The sequence below is a fragment of the Podarcis bocagei genome (assembly GCF_964188305.1).
Source record: "Podarcis bocagei genome assembly, chromosome: 15".
NCBI lineage: Eukaryota > Metazoa > Chordata > Lepidosauria > Squamata > Lacertidae > Podarcis > Podarcis bocagei.
Window position 1 is genome coordinate 44,024,668 of NC_138141.1, and position 22,265 is coordinate 44,046,932.

Sequence of the window (22,265 nt, forward strand, 5' to 3'; positions counted from 1 at the left end):
CTGCAGCAAAGTGTTGCAGTGCGAAGTTGCTCCCTGTACCTGATTCCAGTCGTCCACTTCTCAGACTCTGCGATCAGCATCTGAGGCCCTTCTCTCTCTGCCCTCCGCAAGAGATACTTGGAGAACAGTCCTTTTCTATTGTGTTGTGCAAAAACATTCAGAAGGCACCAGGATGCGGAAGCCTGGTGTGTGCGCGTGAAGGATTTTGCGCAAGCGTGCATGCAGCCGTTCCATGGCAGAGCAGGATGCAGCTGGTCCGTGTTGCTGCTGCTGGTGCATTTATTTATATTTTGCTTTTTTTCTCAGGCCAGGGCTCGAGGCGGCTGGCGCAAATCAAAACAAGACAGGGGGAAAATGCAAAAAGCTAAAAACCTAAAAAGGATCACAGTTAAAGTGCAACAGAGCTCTAACAAAATTAAAGCAGTGTAAAAACATGTCTGTTAAAAGGCAGATAGTTAAAGCAGCACGTCACTATTAAAAACCGTTTCCATTAAAAACAGCGAGTCCCCCAAAGCAATGATGGAGCCAGCCTGGCTTGTCTTCGGAGGGAGTTCTAGACTCTTAGAGGAGCCACCAAGAATGTTCAGTTCCGCTCTTGTTTCTGCATACCAACCAGCAGCGTGATCCGCTCTGCGCTGGCTTCGAACTGAATTAACACCACATTTTTGCTTCTCTCCCCTTCCGACTTCCAGGGGACACCGGGCACTTACTTAACATCCCACAGCCAGACGTCTTACAGTCAAGAACCACCTAAGCCCTCTGTGGGATCCATCTCCCTAGGGCTGCCCAGGCAACAGGAATCTGCCAAACCAGGTAAGTGATGCTGTGGGGCGGGAGAGATCTAGTTTCTGCTCCAGTCTCTGGTGTGAATTGGGGGAGAGGGAACCCACTGTTTCCTTGTGAATGGTTCCCACTCATAATTACTGGCTGTATGTTCTGAGAATGGTCCCCATGTGGCCAGCCGTGAGTCAAAACCTGTCTTTAGAACGTGTGAACAGGGGAGCAGCCCTGCAGGATCAGGCCCAGGACGCCTACCGTCCAGCAATCTGTTCCAGGCTCTGGAGGCACTGATGCTTCTGATGGAAACCGCAGGAGGGGAGAGGGCTCTTGGGCTCAGGTGCTGCTTGGGGGTTTCCCCACATGAATCCCCTTCCTCACTTAATCGCCACAACAACCTTGTGAGGTAGACTCAGAGGCAGTGACTGGCCCCCAAGGTCGCACCCAGTGAGCTTCATAACCGAGTGGGAATTTGAACCCTCGTCTCCCAGGTCCTAGTCTTTTTTATATATATATAAGCAATTTATTGATTTAATAATAACAAAGAAAAAAAAAGAAAAACACCATAAACACATTTTTAAACCATATTTTTTGGCTTGACTTCCGTCCACTCCCCCTCTTGGTTCCATTGTTTTGTGCTTGTACATGCACGTCCATAAAACCTTATATTCTTAACAGTCCAATTTTAGAACCTTCTTCATCTTACAAGTGACTTTTAAAAGTTATACTAATATAGAAATCTATACACAAAGCTTAAGGAATGTGCATTAAACATTTGCCCTTTTTTAAAGGAAAAAACCCCCAAAATTTAAAGTCCTCTTTCTTTCTTGGGTTTAAATTATCTAATATGCCCTGCATAGTTCAATAATTTATTTTGCCCATCTTCTTTGGCGGAGGCTTCTTCCTTCTGTCGGGGTGGGCCGGTCTTGGCCTGGCATCCACTCTCAAATACGGGGACAAAGTCTTTCGCTCTATGAGTCCATCAAGTCCTGTACATCTCAATATCAAAACTTCAGTTTTTAAAACAACAATCATTTTCAACATTCTCTTCAAATCTTTATATGTCTTTCCCCAGGCCTTTTTAATAATTTTACACTGCCACCACATAGAGTAACCTCTTTTACTTTTTGCCCTTCCTCCTCAGGTCCTAATCTGACACTACACTAAACTGGCTCCTATTATTTTGTTTTGCTTGAAAAGGTGATGGGCTAATTAATGAGCAAGTGCCCTGTGTGTCCTAGGGAGGAACCGACTTCCCTTGTTCAGATGGCATCACTCAGCTGGTCTTTGTTGAAAGATTTCCGTATACATTTCTGAATTTTTTTTTAAGGGGGCAGGTAGCGTTCCTAGCTTGGAAGGCTTGGCTGCTTGAGTCCCCGCACCTGTTTATAACGGCCTGGAAACAGCCCGTTACATATTGCTTGCAGTTTTTGTGAGATTGAAAAGCACGTGTGTTCCAAATGCTGCCTAGAAACCTCATATGTCCGTCTCCTTTCTTCTCCTTAAAAGCTTCCATGCCGTACATCAAACAAGAAGAATTCTCTCCCAGGAGCCAAAACTCGCAGCCTGAGGGCCTCTTGGTCAGAGCCCAGCATGAGGGAGTGGTTCGGGGTAAGCTGTCTGAGATTTGCTGCTTCGGCTGGCAGGAGCTGCTTTACGCTGAATGAGCCACCTAGCAGAGATGCCACAGGAGGGGATTTCCTGCATAAACTGGGGGTTGGACTAGGCAGCCTTCGGGGTTCCTTCCAGCTTTGCAAATTGATGAATCACACTCTTGTAAAAATAAAAAAATTCCTTCCAGTAGCACCTTAAAGACCAACTAAGTTAGTTCTTGGTATGAGCTTTCATGTGCATGTACACTTCTTCAGATACACTTCTTCAGATTTCGTGCATGCACACGAAAGCTCATACCAAGAACTAACTTAGTTGGTCTTTAAGGTGCTACTGGAAGGAATTTTTTTATTTTGACTATGGCAGACCAACACGGCTACCTATCTGTAACTGGAACCATGGAAGGCACCACATTCTTGTAATAAAGGGTGGGTAAACCTCAGCCCCTAACAAGAAGGAAGGCCAAGTTGCAGGACTGGGGGTCCTCTTCGTTTTGGGTGAAAAGGAGTTATAGAGAGGGAGGGAGGGAGGGAGATACCTAGGAAAAAGTACCATATTTTTTGCACCATAACACTCACTTTTTTCCTCCTAGAAGGTAAGGGGAAATGTCTGTGCGTGTTATGGAGCGAGTGCCTATGGGTGGCGGGTGGGATCTGCTGCATTCATGAGCAGAGGATCCATGGTTCCCCTTCCTTTCCTCCTCCGTGGTTACAAAGCATGGATCCACATGGATCCTCAGGATTTTTGCATTGGGCTACTCCAAACTCACTGCCAGATCACATGTCTGTGGCCACAGCATGAACCACAAAAATCATATATCCACTATTTCATTTAGAATATTTTTTTTCTTGTTTTCCTCCTCTAAAAACTACGTGCGTGTTATGGTCTGGTGCGTGTTATAGAGCGAAAAATACGGTAGTTCTGGGTGCATGTTTGTGTGTGCTCCGTTTGTAGGAGTGGCATTGAATTTGTACCTTTAACCAGGTACGGCGGTGACCCTCCAAGAAGGAAGCATAACCCGAGGGACCCCAGCCAGCAAGGTTTCTGTTGAATCCATGCCGACCTTGCGAGGCTCCATCACTCAGGTATCTCCTTCTGTCTTGTGACGTTGATAATAATAATAATAATAATAATAATAATAATAATAATAATAATAATAATTTTATTATTTGTACCCTGCCCATCTGGCTGGGCCTCCCCAGCCACTCTGGGCGGCTTCCAACAAAGACCAAAAATACACTAAAATGTCAAACATTAAAAACTTCCCTGAACAGGGCTGCCTTCAGATGTCTTCTGAATGTCAGGTAGTTGTTTATCTATGATGGACCAAGGGAGGGGGGCAGTTTCCAAAACCATCACTTGGGTTTTCATGATTTGCAGGAAGAAGGCATCCCCACCCCCACCCCAGGGTTTGGTCCCTGGGGTCTTGACGTAGAACCAGGGGAGGCCCCCTGTCTGGTTATGATAGTAGAAGAAACAATAGTATTTTGCTACTGTTGCTGTTTCCACATTTTTATAATGATATTTATTGAATTTTACAGACAATAAAAAGTTACAAAATTAAAAATTACAAAATTAAAAATAGGAAATAGAAAAAAGTAACAATAATAAAAGAAAAAGAAATAGAAAAATACAAAGACAAAATACATAAAAAGTAAAGAAAAAGTTAAAAAGAAATCAATATTTTCATGTCTTATATTTCATTTACTTGTTTCCTGACCTCCTCACACCAGTCCATCTTGTCCAAAATTTGTAATGATTGGAACAGAAACAACATTCTTGGCAACACATTCATCTTTATAACAGCAATTCGACCCAACAAGGAAAGCTTCAAATTTGACCATATTTCTAAATCCTTTTTAACCTCCAACCAACATTTTTCATAATTGTCTTTAAATAAGTTCCCATTTTTAGCTGTCATATTAATCCCCAAATATTTCACCTTCTTAACCACTGTTAAACCTGTCTCATTCTGAAATCTCTCTTTCTCAGTCGTTGTTAAATTTTTCTCAAGGACTTTAGTTTTTAGCTTATTCAACTTAAATCCTGCCACATGACCAAACTCTTGAATCAGTTCTAATACTCTTTTAGTACTAAATTCTGTCTCCTGTAATGTCAATACTAAGTCATCTCCAAAGGCTTTCAGTTTGTATTGTTTAGCTCCGACCATTATACCTTTAATCAAATGGTCCCTTCTAATCATATTTAGCAGAACCTCCAAGACCGAAATAAAAAGTAATGGGGAAATTGGGCAGCCTGCTGTTTCCACATTTTAAGTAGCAAAATTAAGCAACAATAAATATCTCAAAATGGCGCCTGTAAAAGCAAATCCTATACAAAGCATTCAGACGCAACATAAATACAGTATAGATGAAAAGCTCAATAAATAAACACCACAACAAACAACCCTCACATGTACTAATACAATCACCAAAATCCTTCAGATGCACATTCACACTACACAAACTTGGGTCTCCAGCCGTTTTTGGACTACATCATCCCTAGCTATTAGGACCAGTGATCAGGGATGATGGGAATTGTAGTCCAAAAAAACAGCTGAAGACCCAACTTTGGAAAGCCTACACTACACAAAACGAAGTAAACACACAACACCCACCTAGCCCAATCGCTCAACAATTAAACTCTCTTTGCGGCCACCACATGACTCCATATGCTCAGTTTTCCACTTCAGTGAAACAGCCCAAAACATTCAGCCACCGTCTAATCGAGTCTTTGAGAGCCAGAGCCTGTCCTGGAGAGCGATCGTTCTAGAGGAGGCGGCTTCCTCTGTTTCCATTTCCAGAGCCTGGCTTGGCCTGAGTTCCTAGCTCCCTTCGCTTTCGTTGCAGGGGACGCCAGCTCTGTCGCAGTCGGGGATTGCAGCTGACGTGCTGCTAAAGGGAACCATCACTCGCCTGGCCACGGAGGACAGCAGCCCGGAGAAGTGCCGGGAAGAAGCCGCCTCTTCCAAGGGCCATGTCATCTACGAGGGCAAGAGCGGGCACATAATAACCTACGACGGTAAGTCTCAAGCTCAGGGTGCCATTGGTGTCTGGCACAAGACGTCCCATGACTGAGGAGCGGTGATGCTGGTCCGGTGTTTCTCAAACTCAGGTCTCCAGCTGCTGTAGGACTACAGCTTCCATCATCCCATCCCTGATGGGAGTTGTAGTCTAACCCCGGCTGGGGATTCAGAAACACAGTGCTACCTGGGAGAAATTCCCAGGTGTCAAAAAAGGTTATTTATGTGTGCCACTACTGCGGCCTGTGTTTTGTTAGCCCACAAATGGAAAGCGAGCGAAGTCCCAACTAAAGAAGAATGGCAGCTTAAACTGATAGAATATGCACAGCTCGCGGACTTTTAGAATAAGAGAACAAGAAGAACAAACGTTTTAAAGAACATCAGAAAATCTTTATTGAATATGTGGGGGAAATTGTGTACATTTGAAAACGTGAGCAGCATTAAGATAAATTCAGCAGTGTAAATCAGTTTCGATGGACGTAATAATGGAATACTGGATGGTTTAGTTTGTATAAAATATGCAGGGATTTATGATATGCAAAATGAACTATGGAAAGACAAGAGGGGAAGCCGTTGATATTTTAAGGTTGTTTAAATGAATATTCTAAAATGTTAAACAGAAAATTGAACAAAAGTTGTAGGAAAGAAAGAGAAACACAGTTCTAGTTGCTGAGCATTGATGGGGGGGGGGGTAACATTAGTTGACCAGTCTTGACTTGATGGGCGATGCTAACAGCTAAGCGTCACCTTTTGGAGTGGCACTACATGGCAACAAAAGTGCCACTTCAATATCCCTCCCCACATTGTTTCTGCCGGTGTCCTGACCCACGTTTCTGCATTTTTGACAGCAATCAAGAATGTCCGCGAAGGAACCCGGAGCCCACGGACCGCTCACGAGATGGGGCTGAAGCGGACATACGATGCTATGGAAGGCAACATCAAGCAAGGGATGTCGATGAGGGAATCTCCTGTCTCCGCACCGTTAGAAGGTGGGAGGCCTGCCACGTGGCGCTTTACCGTTTCTCTTCAGATGCTTAGAACCTGCCTCGCAGTGCGCATAATCCAGGGGTCGGCAAAAAAATTTAGCCGGTCAGGGGTCCCTTTACCTTTACGGTCCATAAATTACCATATAGCATATATTCAACACAAAAAACAGCAGCAATTTGTTGTTTACAAAGGACACCTGGACATATAAAGGCCCCCCCCTACCTTCAGTAGCTTAGGGCCTCATCAGACCTAAATCCTGCCCTGTCCCCATCTTCTTGCATTTAACTCACGGTATTTCAACCAACTGGCCGTTGACCACATATGGTTGAAACCAAACAAAATTACACATGCGTCAGATGTGATCATACTGGAAGAGATGTTCGGCTAGAGATATATAAACTTTTGTGCATGCTTGATGTATATGTATTTTATTGTATGAACATGCCACTCTCGTAACGTGAAACAGCATGTGTCATTTGGAAGAGGAACGGCGTGGTTTTGCACCCGTCTTAAGTCCCCATCCATCTTTTTCAGGGTTAATCTGCCGCGCTCTTCCTCGGGGCAGCCCCCACTCGGACCTGAAAGAGAGGACTGTGCTGTCGGGCTCTATAATGCAAGGTAGGTCTCCCCATGGGCTCTTGGGGTGGGGAGGGAGGAGGTTAAAAGCTCTTCAACTCCACCAATCTGGGTTCTGGTCCAGCTATTTATTGAAAAGCAAATTTCACATGTTAACAGGGTAGAGCGTGAGACTCTCAATCGCAGGGTTGTGGGTTGGAGCCCCACGTTGGGCAAAAGATTCCTAGACTAGATGACCCTCAAGGTCCTTTCCAATTCTATGAATTGTGAGTCTTTTTATGATAATAAATATGATGATTATTAAATGTATAACAGACAAGACTAAGGAAGTATTCCAACCATTCAAAAGAAAGAGCACCAATTGAGCCTGGTCAGGTATAAAGACAGTAGACAAGAGATTTATATTTATATTTATATACAGTATACACCTTTTGACATAGATAGAGATATAATTAAAAGAAACTTGTAGAAAAGAGGCAATATGACAGCATACCTAGATGGTAAATAAACAGTGGGTAGTAAATAAAGTGGATCAGAAACGTGTATTTATCAAGGGCTAGTTTTCCTGCTGGACGTGGGTGGCACTGTGGGTTAAACCACAGAGCCTAGGACTTGCCGATCAGAAGGTCGGCAGTTCAAATCCCCGTGACAGGGTGAGCTCCCGTTGCTCAGTCCCTGCTCCTGCCCACCTAGCAGTTCAAAAGCACGTCAAAGTGCAAGTAGATAAATAGGTACCGCTCTGGCGGGAAGGAAAACAGCGTTTCCGTGCGCTACTCTGGTTCGTCAGAAGCGGCTTCGTCATGCTGGCCACATGACCCGGAAGCTGTATGTCGGCTCCCTTGGCCAATAAAGCGAGATGAGCGCCGCAGCCCCAGAATCGGCCACGACTGGACCTAACGGTCAGCGGTCCCTTTACCTTAGTTTTCCTGCTAAATCAACGTCCAGGCTAAATACTGTGAAGTATCTTTCGCAATGGCCATGGCATAACTACGTTTCGGCCCCTTTCATTTAGCCCCCCAAGTAGCCAAGGGGCTTCAGAATTCAGCGCGTTTCCCCCAAGGCTCAGAAGGCCAGATGTCAGAACAGCTGAGCCAACCTCGCATCATATCACACCTTGCAAGCCCAAGGCCAGGCGGCTGATTCAGTTGCAAGAAGTGACATTAAACACTTAAAAAACAAACAACCCATGTTTAATACTTTCATTAAAAATGGATTGGAGCTGTGGCTCATGGAAAGAGATCTTTCTGGAGGGACGAGCAGTCAAGAGGCATTTGCGGGAGCAAAACAGCATTTTCTCCTGCCAACGTTCAGCTGTTTGGTTGTGTGAGCTCTTCTGAAGCATCCGTCCCTCTCCCTGCTTTCCCCCACAAAAGGCACCCCGAGGGCCGCGGCCGAGGGCTACGAGGAAGGCCTCAAGTACCCAAAGATCAAGAGGGAGTCCCCTGCCCTGCGGAGCTTCGAAGGCGCCATCACCAAGGGGAAGCCCTACGATGGGGTCACCACCATCAAGGAGATGGGGCGCTCCATCCATGAGATCCCCAGGCAGGACCTGCTGAGCCAAGAGAGCCGCAAGACCCCCGAGATCGTCCAGGGCTCCCGGCCGATGATTGACGGCTCCATATCTCAGGTAGGCAGGTGTCAAAGCCCACCGGAGCAGCTGGGCGTATCCACTCTGAAAAAGAAAGGAAGAGGGTGCATTTTCTCACCGCAAGCCGAGGGCCGGCCCAAAACACCGAAGAACTACAACTCCCATCAGCCCCAGCAGGCACAGGGTGATGGGAGTTGTAGTTCAGAAACATCTGGAGGGGCAAAGCTTCTCCGTACCTGGTTTAGATCATTATTTCATTACTTGCCCTAAATGGCCTCAGTCCTGTATACCTGAAGGAGCATCTCCACCCCCATCGTTCAGCCTGGACCCTGAGGTCCAGCTCTAACTGGGGGGTGTATTTTGTTTTGTGTATCTCGCTTCATAATGGCAACAGAAATAAAGAAACGGTAAAAGACTTGTAGGGACGCGGGTGGCGCTGTGGGTTAAACCACAGAGCCTAGGACTTGCCGATCAGAAGGTCGGCGGTTTGAATCCCCATGACGGGGTGAGCGCCCATTTCTCGGTCCCTGCTCCTGCCAACCTAGCAGTTCAAAAGCACGTCAAAGTGCAAGTAGATAAATAGGTACCGCTCCGGCAGGAAGGTAAACGGCGTTTCCATGCGCTGCTCTGATTCGCCAGAAGCGGCTTAGTCATGCTAGCCACATGACCCGGAAGCTGTACGCCGGCTCCCTCGGCCAATAAACCGAGATGAGCGCTGCAACCCCAGAGTTGGTCACGACTGGACCTAATGGTCAGGGGTCCCTTTACCTTTTAAAAGACTTGTATGGAAAAGAATTAAGGTGGGGGGAAACGTGTGCGTCTGTGGGGTTTCTGAGGTGACTTCCCATAGCTGTGGACCCACCGAGGCCTAGCTGACGCTGTGGCCCCCCGTCCTCTTCCCTCTTCTAGGGGACGCCCATCAAATACGAGAGCGGCTCCGGCCAGTCGGCCATCAAGCACAACGTCAAGTCCTTGATCACCGGCCCGAGCAAACTCCCTCGCGGGATGCCTCCGCTGGAGCTGGTGACGGAGACCGTGAAGGCGGCGGAGCGAGGGAAGTACGAGGAGGCCAAGTCCTCCGGGGAGGTCCGCCAGCGCCACACGGTGGTCAGCTCCGGGACCTCGGTCCTCCGCTCGACCCTCCATGAGGCCCCCAAGTCGCAAGTGAGCCCCGGGATCTACGAGGACGCCAACGCCAGGAGGACGCCCGTGAGCTACCAGAGCATGTCCAGGAGTTCCCCCATGATGAACAGGGTGTCGGAAGGTGAGTTTCCCTCGGCCCGAGGGCTGGTGGGATTTGAAGCCTAAACTGCAGCCGGGGATCGGGGGGAGCAACTGACCATTAGGGCACTCTCCAGCCAAAGGAACGTGCCGGCCAATAGTCAAAGTTAGCACAGCTGCTTCTGCAGGTCTGGGTACTGGAGCCCACCAATCTAGGGCACACTCGGCCCTCCAGGTGCTTTGGGACTACAACTCCCATCATCCCTAGCTAACAAGCCCAGCGGTCAGGGATGATGGGAATTGTAGTCCCAAAACATTTAGAGGGTCAAGTTTGCCTATGCCTGGTTTAGGCAGCTATTCCCAGGTTTCTGCTCTCTGGAGCAGCTGCAGCAACAGGGACCACTCCCCCTCCACCAGTTTATGTGCCTTCCCACCGTTCTTCTGCATCCAACCGGTCCTTGACAATTCCCCACCATGAATTTATCTCCTCCTCTTATAAAGTCATCCAACTTGGTGGCCAATGGCTACTGCTCGTGGTAGAGCATCTGTTCTTCATGCTGAAGGTCCCAGGTTCATTCCTCAGCAGGGCGAGCCTTTGCTGCTGGTCAGTGTGGGCAGTCCTGAGCTGAATGGCCCAGTGATCTGATCTGGTGCTCCTATTTAAGCCAGCCCTTCATTCGGAACTGTGAAGACTGGGATCTCACTTTATTTTTAGGGGAAGAGCTGCAGCTGCCAGTCAGTGTAGAGAACACTTAAGTCAGATCCGACTCTGTGGAAAGCGCTCGCACATGTGTTCCTTGGGTCCAAAACACCTACATTTTGAAATATTTCATTCTTGGCACTGTTCCTAACTCTGGCTTTTCATTTGCACCTGGCCCCTCTTCAGGGAAGTCCTCCAACCACGAGAGGAAGTCCACCCTGACGCCAACGCAGAGGGAGAGCATCCCGGCGAAATCCCCCGTCCCCGGGGTGGATCCCGTCGTATCTCACAGCCCCTTCGACCCCCACCACCGAGGGGCTACTCCGGAGGTCTACAGGAGCCACCTCCCATCACACTTGGACCCAGCCATGCAGTTCCACAGGGCGCTGGATCCCAGTACGTCCGGTCCTTTTTGAGCTACTTATTGATTTCCTTTTTCTGTCTTCATTATATCAATCTACCGTATTTTTCGCTCCATAAGACACACTTTTTTCTTCCTAAAAAGTAAGGGGAAATGTCTCTGCGTCTTTTGGAGCAAATGCGTGGTCCCTGGAGCTGAATTGCCCAGGGGCAAAAAGCAGATTGTGCTTTTTTAAAAAAAAAATAAAATGATGGAAATGGGTGTTTAAACAAAGCCCCTGATCGGCAAGCGATCGGGGAGGGAGATAAGGGATGCTAGCAATAAAGGTGGCTGCCTGGGAGGGGGGAGGTAAAGACAGCGAACTTGCAAGGAGAGGAGACAGAAAGACTAAAGCAATGAGGAGAGAAATTAGAAGAAAAGGAGGAGCAAAAAACTGCTCCAGCTAAGGAAAAGACACTAAGGCAAACAAGAGGGAAGGGAGTGTTGAAAGAAAGCAGCTGATTGGTAAGCGATCGGGAGGGAGATAAGGGACGTTAGAGATACAGGAGGCTGCCTTGGAAGGGGGAGGTAAAAGCCCATGGAGCCTCAGGATTTTTGCATTGGGTCACCCCAAATTCACCATCAGATCACATAGCATGTCCATGGCTACAGCCTGCACCAAACAAATGACGCACCCACTGTTGCGTGGGGCCGCAATGACGCAAAAACGTGATTACAAAGCATGGATCCACATGGATTCTCAGGATTTTTGCATTGGTTCACCCCAAATTTCACATCCATCTCTTGCATCTGCTTGGCCTTTAAGGCAATGGTTCAAGAGCTTTCCTTTCAGGTCAAAGGCCAGGTCCCAATCCGGCCCACCCTCCCCAACCCCTTTTGACAAGTGAGTCAGGTCACAGTCACCTGACATCGAGTGACACCAGGTGATTCATATTTGAAGCTGTAACAGAGACAAACCCCCTGTGTTGCAATACAGAAAAATCTGCTCAAATCCAACCGCAACACATGGCTAATAATATAATTAGTTAGATCATAATCCAGAATTTACAAATCTTAAGCATTCACAAATAATGTATGTATAAGTCCATAAACAAGAAATGGTAAGCGTAATGAATTGCTGCCAGGGAACCCCACGACGAAGTTAGGATGTCTTTCAATAGATAATGTCCAACATTGCAGTGATGCTCCAAGGTGTAGAATGCAGCAATGAACAGCAAACAAAACAGGAACAGAACAGAACAGTGTTAGATTCAGGTAAGTAGCCATGTTGGTCTGCTGCAGTCGAAATAAAAATAAAAAATTTTCCCGTAACACCTTATAGACCAACTAAGTTTGCTCTGGTATAAGCTTTCGTGTGCATGCACACTTCTTCAGATACACAGTTAGTGAGCTCTGGTCTATAATCATTATATGTACCTGAATGGACAATTCATTTGGAATTTATTCGCTGATGAAGATTCGTCCTTGAAACAGTTGACTTATCCCGGAGACACTGTTCCTGTTTTGTTTTATTGTTCATTGCGGCATCCTACCTTCACTGTACGGACGTGGGTGGCGCTGTGGGTTAAACCGCTCAGAAGGTCGATCAGAAGGTCGGCGGTTCGAATCCCCTTGCGGGGGTGAGCTCCCGTTGCTCGGTCCCTGCTCCTGTCCACCTAGCAGTTCGAAAGCACATCAGAGTGCAAGTAGATAAATAGGTACCACTCTGGCAGGAAGGTAAACGGCGTTTCCGTGCGCTGCTCTGGTTTGCCAGAAGCGGCTTAGTCATGCTGGCCACATGACCCGGAAGCTGTCTGCGGACAAATGCCGGCTCCCTCGGCCAATAAAGCGAGATGAGCGCCGCAACCCCAGAGTCGGTCACGACTGGACCTAATGGTCAGGGGTCCCTTTACCTTTACCTTACCTTCACTGTGGTGTTCCCTGGCAGCAATTTATTACGCGTCCATTTCTCATATTTGAAGCTGGCAGCTCAGTGCTGTGGATGGGCAGATCCTGCCTTTTTCCTCCAGAAAGTGGTGCAGATGGTTCCCTCTGCCCCCCGGCCCAGCTCCCCCATCTAATTATTATCTTCACAACAACCCTGGGAGGCAGGCAAGGCTGGTCAATGGCAACCGGCCCGCGTTGGGATCTGAACCTGCGGGGCCCTGCAATGCAGACTCAGACCTTCCCTTTTTTAAAACGATCCCTTTCTCCCTTCTCTGCCTGCCCAGCCACTGCCTACATGTTCCAGAGACAACTTTCGCCCACCCCAGGCTACCCGAGCCAGTACCAGCTCTATGCCATGGAGAACACGCGGCAGACCATTCTCAATGACTACATCACCTCCCAGCAGATGCAAGTCAACCTGCGGCCTGACCTGACCAGGGGGCTCTCTCCCCGGGAGCAGACCTTGGCCCTCCCCTACGCGGGAGCCAGAGGTGAGTCTGCTTCCTCCGGGGAGGATAACCGGTGGCAACCTCTCGCACGCCTCGCCCCTTTCCCAGCCTTCCCAGGTTTAGAACATAAGGCTTGTTTGTTTGTTTTTAAGCAGGTTGAGGGGTCCGGTATCAGTGGAGATGTGGTGGTAAATGGGTTCGGTGCACCCATTCTTTAAAAACAGAGGTTTTAAAGCAGGGTGGTTGGGAGACTTCAGCCTTTGGGCCAAATCCGCCTCGCCATTTGACCTCTGTGAGGCTGTTTGGGGCAAGCCACACCCACCTGCCCTACACCTTGGGTTCTGTGTGACGTCAGGGGCGAGAGTGGGAGTGGTTTAACGGCCAGCCCCTCCCCACAGGGAACTCTGGGAATTGTAGCTCTGCGAGGGGGGAATCGGGATCTCCTAGCAACTCTTGGTACCCTTAATAAACCATGGCTCCCAGAATTCTTTGCGGGGGGAGCCATGACTGTTTAACATGGTATCGGTAGTATTTATGTGGTCAGAGTCCTTGTTCTTCAACTGATGGGTCACGGCCTGATTGACGCAGCAGCGGCAGCCCCATCCTACAAATAAATGCTTTTTGAAAATTAACAAATGGGTCCCCAAAATGCATATTTGGGTTAAAGGTGGGTCCCCTGGTCGAAAACGGCTCGAAGACTGCTGGCCTGAGTGATCTTGTGCATATCTCCATTATGTCTCCCCCCTTTTTAATTAGGGATCATTGACCTGAACACCATGGCACCCACCATCTTGGTGCCCCACCCCGGAGGGCCCAGCACCCCCCCGATGGACAGGATCACCTACATCCCTGGGACTCAGCTAGCGTTCCCCACCAGGCCTTACAACCCTCCTTCCATGTCTCCAGGTGAGAGCTGCCTCCCCACTAGGTGGGGAGAGCAGGGGGCACCCCCCCTCCCCCAAAACAACAGTGGGCCGCCAACCCTTCTGCCCTGGTGGGGAAGGCAACCCATGGCCTCTGTCGCCCTTTGGCCACTACCACCACCCCAGAGTTCCAGGCAAGCTGTTGCCACACCCAGCGTCATCAGTCAGATTCTCAATCTTTTTTTGGGGGGGTATGCAAAACCTAGCGGCAGCACCCGCCTTTGATGTCTTCTGTGCCAGTGCCCCCCTCCCTGCTTTGGTGGATGCTTCCAGGCCATCCATCCTCTTCCCACACTGCCTTAAGGGCCACCAACCAGCTGTGAAGCTAATGGTGCGATTACACTTAACATACAAGGTTTGGGGCTTTTTTTAGCATGTCACGTAACTATTTACTATTACAGCGGAACCTCGGTTTTCGAACGTAATCCGTTCCAGAAGACCGTTCGACTTCCAAAACCGAGGGTCAATGGGCCGGCTGCAGAGCCAATGGGGGAAAAGTGAAAAACACACCTCGGAAGCCATTCGACTTCTGAGGCACGTTCGAAAACGGAAGCAATTACTTCCGGGTTTTTGGCGTTTGGGTTCCGAATCGTTTGGCTTCCGAGATGCTCGAAAAACGAGGTTCCACTGCATTTGCTTATTTCATAAAATGTATATGCTGCTTTGTTGTTTTCTAAAAGGCCTAAAGCAAGCCTCAAAGCGGTTTATATTAACAGGATTATTGGCGGCACAGCTTTTAACTCTCTCCCACTGCAGAGAGTCTGACAAAAATCCCTCTGAGGTTCCTGCATTGCAGGGGGCTGGATGAGTTGGCCCTTAGGGTCTCTCGCTGCTTTTGGCATTCTTAGGGGAGCTTCAAACCAGGAGTGTCTTTTCTAGATAAATCCACATGCTCTTTCCACTGACTTCTGCCAGCTTTTATCAGATGGCATCCCTTCCCCCCCCCCCCCGCCCTGTTAGGCTTTTTTCTAGCAGTAGGAACATGAGGGGCAAGGGGAACCCTAGATGTCAGGAGGACTTAAGAATTTCTTGCGGACTCTGACACCCTCTCCAAACTACAATTCCCAGGATTCCTTGTGGGGAGCCATGACGGCAGCGAAACCCCTGCGGGCTGCGTTGTGTCGCCTGGCCTTGTTACGCAAACGGACCCTCTTGTCTTGTTTCCCCACCCACCCCTCAAAACCCACATTTTTTCTTTTTCCTCCTCACCAGGGCACCCTTCGCATCTGGCAGCCTCTGCCGCAGCCAACGCTGAGAGGGAGAGGGAGCGCGAGAGGGAAAAGGAGCGGGAACGGGAGCGTGAGAGGGAGCGTGAGCGTGAAAGGGAGCGAGAGAGAGAGAGGGAGCGGATAGCAGCCGTTCCCAGCGAGCTCTACCTGCGCCCAGGTGAGTGCCCAGAATGACTTCTCCAGCTGCTGCTGCCCCCTCCTTTTTGATACCTCAGAGCCTAAAGCAAATTTGTGTGTGTGTAATCTTTAATTTTCTAGTGGGAGGGAGTTCCTCTGTCACTACGAGGCAGGTGGTTTAAAGAAAGCTTTAGCTAGGGCTTCTGATTGGTACAGGCGCCCCGGAAACAATAACCGGCAGTCACATTAGACATCGGGCTTCCGAAAAAGGTTTGGAAACCGGAACACACACTTCTGGGTTTTCGACGTTTGGGAACCAAGGTACCACTGTACAGCTCCCAGAATCCTTTGGGAGAAGCCACAAAAGTGGTACCGCAGTGCTTCAAAGTACAGTGTGGATGTGGCTCTAGAAGCAGTGACTCAGACTCAGACTCTTCAAACCTCCTGGTTCTTTTCCTCTACTGCCGGGTGGGACGTTGCTTCATTCCTAATATTTATTATATTCTTCAGGTGCTGAGCAGCCAGGAAGGCCAGGAAGCCACGGCTACGTCCGCTCGCCATCCCCGTCAGTCCGCAGCCAGGAGAACGTCATGCAGCAGCGGCCGAGCATCTTCCAGGGCTCAAACGGGACGAGTGTCATCACCCCACTGGACCCCTCCGCACAGCTGCGCATCATGTACGTTCGTTTTAATTCTTTTGTGCAGCCGGGATCCTGTTTGCCCGTGACTGACACTACCCGTGGTTTAAGCAAAGTTGCATCAGGCACTCCTGAGGCAGGACGGTTGCTCTGTGCAAACAGGGATGCACTCAGTCTTCTCTTAAAGCAGTTCCCCAAAGTTGGGTCTCCAGCTGTTTTGGGACTACAACTCCCATCATCCCTAGCTAGCAGCACCAGTGGTCAGGGATGATGGGAATTGTAGTCCAAAAGCAGCTAGAGACTGAAGTTTGGGAAACACTGTCTTAAAGGGATACAGCTGTCCTCAAAGCCCAAGTTGCTCAATGCTTGTAAAAAAGTTTGTTAATTCCTTATGGCTGATAGAGCTTGGAGACGGCGTTATTGTAAGGAATGGCTGCAGGAGAAGACCAGCCGCCTTTCAAATCTTTCAAAGGGCTGCCAGGAGGAAGACTGAGAGAACCTGTTCCCTGTCCCTCAGAATTGGAGGGGATAAGATTCTATTGAAATGTTAGGAAAAGATTTCTGACGGGAAGAGCTTTTCAGCCGTGGAACACCCAGCAGACTCTCCTCCGCAGGAGATCTTTGAAGCAGAGGCTGGAGAGGAAGAATCTCTCGAGGGGGGCAGGGAGTTGCAAGACTTACCTTTACTGAAGCAGGGGGTCAGATTGGATGGCCTCTAGGGTCCCTTCCAACTCAGTGAGTTGCACCCAGCAGTAGTTGGGCTCAGAGTCAGCCCGCTGTAATGAATGGATGTTGCTTTCTGAAGGCAAAGGAAGGACTGGACCCTGATTAACACAAAAGACACGAGGCTTCACCAGCAAGACCTTTGGGAGAAAGTGCGCTTGCCACTCCCTGGCCCAGGCCGTTTTTATTCACAAAAGAACTTTAACACAGCATTTGTAAGAACCAATCAGATTTCCTCTGAGCATTTCAAGAAATCCCCACGTGGGGACAAAGTCAGATCAGAGGAAGCCTCTTAACTACAAAGATCTATTTCCTATTTGAGCATGCATACATGTTGAGGCTAAGCAAACAGGAACCAAGGAGGAATGCATTTAGCAAACCCCGGAGGTCATAAAAGGAAAGACAGGCATTTTACCACCTCCATGTGAACTCTGTTCCTGGCCCTAAGATCTACCTAAAGATTAACAAAAGCTACATCAAAGCTACCTCCTTCAAAGCTATCTCTTTATTTTTATGTACCCAGGGTGCCTGGTGAAGCAACTGGTCTGTACATGACTGTCAGGCATAGAGAAAAAGGGACAGAGATGCAGAGGCTTGTGGGATTGATCAGAAATCATGTCAATGACTCAAACCCAGTCAAAGCGATGCTTTCCCCGCTGACACAATGGCTTGCTTCATTTTTCATAATTCCTCATAGCAATCCTACATGACCACTACAAATGCATACGGCTAAGTTGGTGGAGAGGGATGCGGGTGGCGCTGTGGGTTAAACCACAGAGCCTAGGACTTGCTGATCAGAAGGTCGGCGGTTTGAATCCCTGCGGCGTTTCCGTGCGCTGCTCTGGTTCTCCAGAAGCGGCTTAGTCCTGCTGGCCACACGGCCCGGAAGCTGTACGCCGGCTCCCTCGGCCAATAAAGCGAGATGAGCACCGCAACCCCAGAGTCAGTCACGACTGGACCTAATGGTCAGGGGTCCCTTTACCTTTACCTTTAAGTTGGTGGAACTTAGCTGGACGCAGCCCTATGGGTCTGTGCCAACAGCTGACGATAGCACCCCCCTTGCCGTATAACTCAAAATGTCCTAAAGTGTTTTTTATTTATTTTTATAATATTTTATTAGATTTTATCAATAAAAAAGTTTCGAGAGCACAAAAGACACATACATGACAAATAGAAAAATACAAAAGCACAAAAATACAAAAGACAAAATTACAGACATTAAGCACAAAAAGAAGAAAAAAAACACATATAAAAGAAAAACAAAATTCTCTCTTTCTTAATCTTTCCACTTTAAATTAACTTATTTTCCTGACTTCCTCACATCTCCCGTTTTTGTATCCCTTTTGAATTTAGTTCAGCAAATTCATGATCTATTAGTTTGTCCATTTGTTAATCCCCTTATACTTTTTACCTTGTTGCTAGGGCCCCTTGAATTCAATTCAATGTCATCAACATTCAAAAATTTTAAAAATGTCCTAAGGTGTTACCACCCTCTTTTTGTTCCGACCAACAGGCAGATCCCCCCTGGCACTCCCACCATCACCCAGGCCTTGCCCACCTCCCGCTACAACACGGCCGCTGACGCTCTGGCCGCTCTCGTGGATGCTGCCGCTTCCGCTCCCCAGATGGAGGTGGCCAAGTCCAAAGAGGGCGGCAAGCACGACGGGGGCCGCATCGAGGAGAACCCGGGGCGCAGATCGGTCGTGAGCGAGCAACAGCAGCAGCAGCAGATGGAGCAGAAGGCGATGGAGGCAGAGAAGAGGGGGCCCCCGGGCCTGTACCCCTCGTCCTCGTCGAGCTACTCCTCCTCGGGGAAATCCCAGCCTTCCTCGTCCATCTACTCGGACGCCGGGAAGGACAAGGGCCCGCCTTCCATATCCAAGTATGAGGAGGAGCTTCGGACGCGTGGCAAGACCACCATCACGGCGGCCAACTTCATCGACGTGATCATCACACGACAGATCGCCTCCGACAAGGACGCCCGCGATCGCGGCTCCCAGAGCTCAGATTCCTCCAGCAGCCGTACGTCCTCTGAGTTTCCTTTGGCCTCCTTAGCCTGGCTATAGGTTTGGCCCATTTAGGTGCAGGGCAGTAGTATCAGTGTTTGAAAAAGAAAAGGTTCTGACCTCCTTTGCCTAGTGCTCAGACCTTAGTTGGCACAAAAGTGTCTTTGAGAAAGAGTATTCTTGCAGAGTATTGCTGCTTTTATTCTTAAAAAGTCTTCTTTTCCAACCACAACCAACAGCTTTTACACACACCAAACGCAACCAGCTTTCTACCATCCAACCAACCAGCCCACACCAAACACTAACATTGACCACTCTGTATATACAGGTACAATTTGGTGAAAGGTTGCAGGAGTCATTGTAGGCCGCTGACTTATGCTGACTTAGTTCTTTTAGCATTAAAGAAACAGCAGCCACTTTTTAGCCGGGACAAGTGGTTCTCAAACTTTTATGGCCCTCAAACCCATCCCCAACTCCCCCTCCTCTTTACAAAGTATTATTCAGGGTAGCAGTTCCCCTCTTCGACTACTCCAATGCGCGCTCTACTTGGGGCTACCTTTGAAGGTGGCTTGGAAACTACAACTAATCCAGAACGCAGCTGCTAGCCTGGTGACTGGGAGCAGCCACCAGGGCCATATAACTGGTCCTAAAGGAATTATGTTGGCTCCCAGCACGTTTCCAAGCACAATTCAGAGTGTCGGTGCTGACCTTTAAAGCTCTAAACGGCCTCAGCCCAGTATCCCTGAAGGAGCGTCTCCACCCCCATCGCTCATCCCAGACACTGAGACCCAGCTCCAAGGGCCTTCTGGTGGTTCCCTCGCTGTCAGAAGCGAGATTACAAGGAACTAGGCATAGGGCCTTCTTGGTAGTGGCGCCCGTCTTGTGGAAACACCCTCCCATCAGATGTTAAACGAAACTGTCCTGAAAGGGGTTCAGCAAAATGTACTTTGTAAACCCCTTTGAGAAGAAAGGCTTTCAAACACGGATGGATGAAAAGGTTAATCGGGGATCCCCAAGCTGTTTTGGGGGTTGGGGGGCTGAGGACACCTATGGAAATCTAAGGAACGGTCTAAAGCACCACAAAATACCCATTTCACAGAATTAAAACAAGTGGGTGCTCAACTCTTCTCTCTGTCAACAACAGACGAAACACCTGCACACATAACCTAAAACTCAGACAGAAAACAGGACTCCTCTCTAAAATATTTAAAATGGGGAAGGGGCCTATAGTGTCTCCCCCAAAGGCAGGATACCCACCTGCACCCCTATTTATACGGGTTTTCCTGGGAAACAAAGTCAGCCATTTCTCATCCAAAGCGTGAATCACACTTCTACACCAGCAGACCTAACACTACCAGAGGCAGGTCAGGGTTGGGCCTTACGAATGACCTCTGTCTCTCTCTCTTCCTCGATCCATGTAGTTTCCTCCTCCCACCGCTACGAGCCCCCCCGAGACGCCATCGAGGTGATCAGCCCCGCAAACTCGCCGGTCCCTCCCCAGGAAAAGATGCTGCCTTATCAACAGGAAGCCCCCAAAATGAGCCAGGCAGAACGTAAGTTCTCACTGCGCCGGATTGGGGCAGCCTCTTGACTTGCATCTTCGCGCAGGGAGGGCGAATTGGGTGCAGACTTTTTTTTTATTCATTTATTCAGAGTCGTAGGTCACAAACAACAAATGACGAATCTTAAAATTGAATAGAGTCGCAGGCCAAAATGCGTACATGTGTCTAGGCGGAACAAGCTTGCAAGTAATTCGCAATTAAGAGTTGCGTATCTCTTTTTGCAGTGCAGAAAGAGAAACTTGCAACCCTGTAGCTGAAGCGTTTCTCATCAAGTCCCACCGAGCGCCATTGGGACGTTCTGCTGATTTTAGGAGTGATCTTTTCTGAGTGCAAATGAGTTCCTCTCCCGGTTACCTAAGTCAGGGCTGATGGGATGTGGAGGCCGAGAAGCCCTATAGAGGACCACAGGCTCCCCACCTTATTGCGTTGTGAATCTCTTCTTCTTTTCTAACTAGGAGACTGCAGCCGTCAGTATGAGGGGTCCATCCACTCCTACAGGCAGCAGCAAGATTCTCCATCGCCACAGCAACAGCAGCAGCAACAGCAGCAACCACCTCCGCCACCTGCGCAGGGGGAAGGGATGGGGCCCGTGCCACGAACACACCGCCTGATCACCCTGGCCGATCACATCTGTGTAGGTTTGCATACTTGAGCACCTCTTTTGGAAACTTCCCTGATGCTTTCATCTGAGGCAGGCATCTCCAAACTTGGCCCTCCAGATGTTTTGGGACTACAACTCCCATCACCCCTAGCTAACAGGACCAGTGGTCAGGGATGATGGGAACTGCAGCCCCAAAACAGCTGGGGGGCTGAGTTTGGGGGTGCCTGATTTGAGGTTTACCCCCCGATTCTCACCGCTGCTTATAGGAACTCGCATGGTTGCCTTTATACTTGTATTGTCTAATACGGTCCATTTCTAGTTCCAGTTCATCAAATCTGTACGGCACTTGATTGAAAAAACAAACAAACAAACAAACCTTCAAAGAGGTGTACAATAAAGGATAAAACAAAAATGACCCATAAGAAAAACTAACAGTCGTAATTCAAGACTTTCAAAAAGTAACAACTGACTAAAATTAAAATGCACTCCAGCTTTCAAATCATCTGGATAGGCTTGTCTAAGCAAAAAATATTCAGCAGGAAGGGTATAGTGATGGCACCTGCATAATTTCAGTAGGCAGGGAGTTCCAAAGTGTAGGCGCTGCCATGCTAAAATACTGATTTCTTACAATTGCAGAATGGGTATTATGTAGTCTTGACCTGCTGATCAAAGCGGTTGAGTGGGTGTAGATGTCATCTTGTAGGGAAACTGGTCCCCAGTTGCAAAGGGCTTTAGCGACTAATAGCAGCACCTTGAACTTGGCCCACTAGCAAACTGGCACCCCGCTTAGGTTATCTGCAGCACAGAGAGAATTCTTCACTCGACGTTATATAGTTTGATGGAGACAAGGGTGGAATAGTGAGCTGGAGGCTGTAGTTCACTGGTAGAGCCCCTGCTTTGATTGCAGAACGTCCCAGTTCCAGTCCTCCCCATCTCTAGGTAGGGGCTGGAGAAAACTGCTGCCTGAAACCCTCACTGGAGAGCTGCTGCCAGTCAGTACTGGGAATACTTAGCTAAATGGGCCCACTGGTCTGACTCAGTATAAGGCGGCTTCCTGCTTTAAATCAGCTTTCTATTGAGACCCATGAGGACTGGAAGCTTGGTTTAGTTTCACGGGAAGGGCTGGAGCACACACTTTGCTTGCAGAGGGTTCCAGGTTTGATCCCCAGCACCTCTGGGTAGGACTTGGAAAGCCAGCCTTCCCGAAATGCTGGAGAGCTTCTCCCAGGACGAATGCCGAGCTCGGTGG

At 48.7% G+C, this 22,265-nt stretch overlaps 1 protein-coding gene across 3 annotated transcripts in view; it reads left to right on the forward strand.

Moving 5' to 3' along the window:
- NCOR1 (nuclear receptor corepressor 1) overlaps positions 1-22,265 on the forward strand; it is a 120,110-nt gene that overhangs the window by 80,634 nt on the left and 17,211 nt on the right. For 2 of the 3 annotated variants that reach the window (XM_081171921.1, XM_081171922.1), the window contains exons 26-41: positions 693-813; positions 2,287-2,388; positions 3,373-3,473; positions 5,238-5,409; positions 6,259-6,399; positions 6,932-7,015; positions 8,347-8,600; positions 9,471-9,825; positions 10,669-10,878; positions 13,054-13,260; positions 13,975-14,124; positions 15,354-15,527; positions 15,998-16,163; positions 18,361-18,869; positions 20,275-20,406; positions 20,871-21,049. In XM_081171921.1, the coding sequence (XP_081028047.1) occupies positions 693-813; positions 2,287-2,388; positions 3,373-3,473; positions 5,238-5,409; positions 6,259-6,399; positions 6,932-7,015; positions 8,347-8,600; positions 9,471-9,825; positions 10,669-10,878; positions 13,054-13,260; positions 13,975-14,124; positions 15,354-15,527; positions 15,998-16,163; positions 18,361-18,869; positions 20,275-20,406; positions 20,871-21,049 (3,057 nt within the window). The remainder of the gene's footprint in view (positions 1-692; positions 814-2,286; positions 2,389-3,372; positions 3,474-5,237; positions 5,410-6,258; positions 6,400-6,931; positions 7,016-8,346; positions 8,601-9,470; positions 9,826-10,668; positions 10,879-13,053; positions 13,261-13,974; positions 14,125-15,353; positions 15,528-15,997; positions 16,164-18,360; positions 18,870-20,274; positions 20,407-20,870; positions 21,050-22,265) is intronic. The other variant, XM_081171923.1, reaches the window with a different exon arrangement.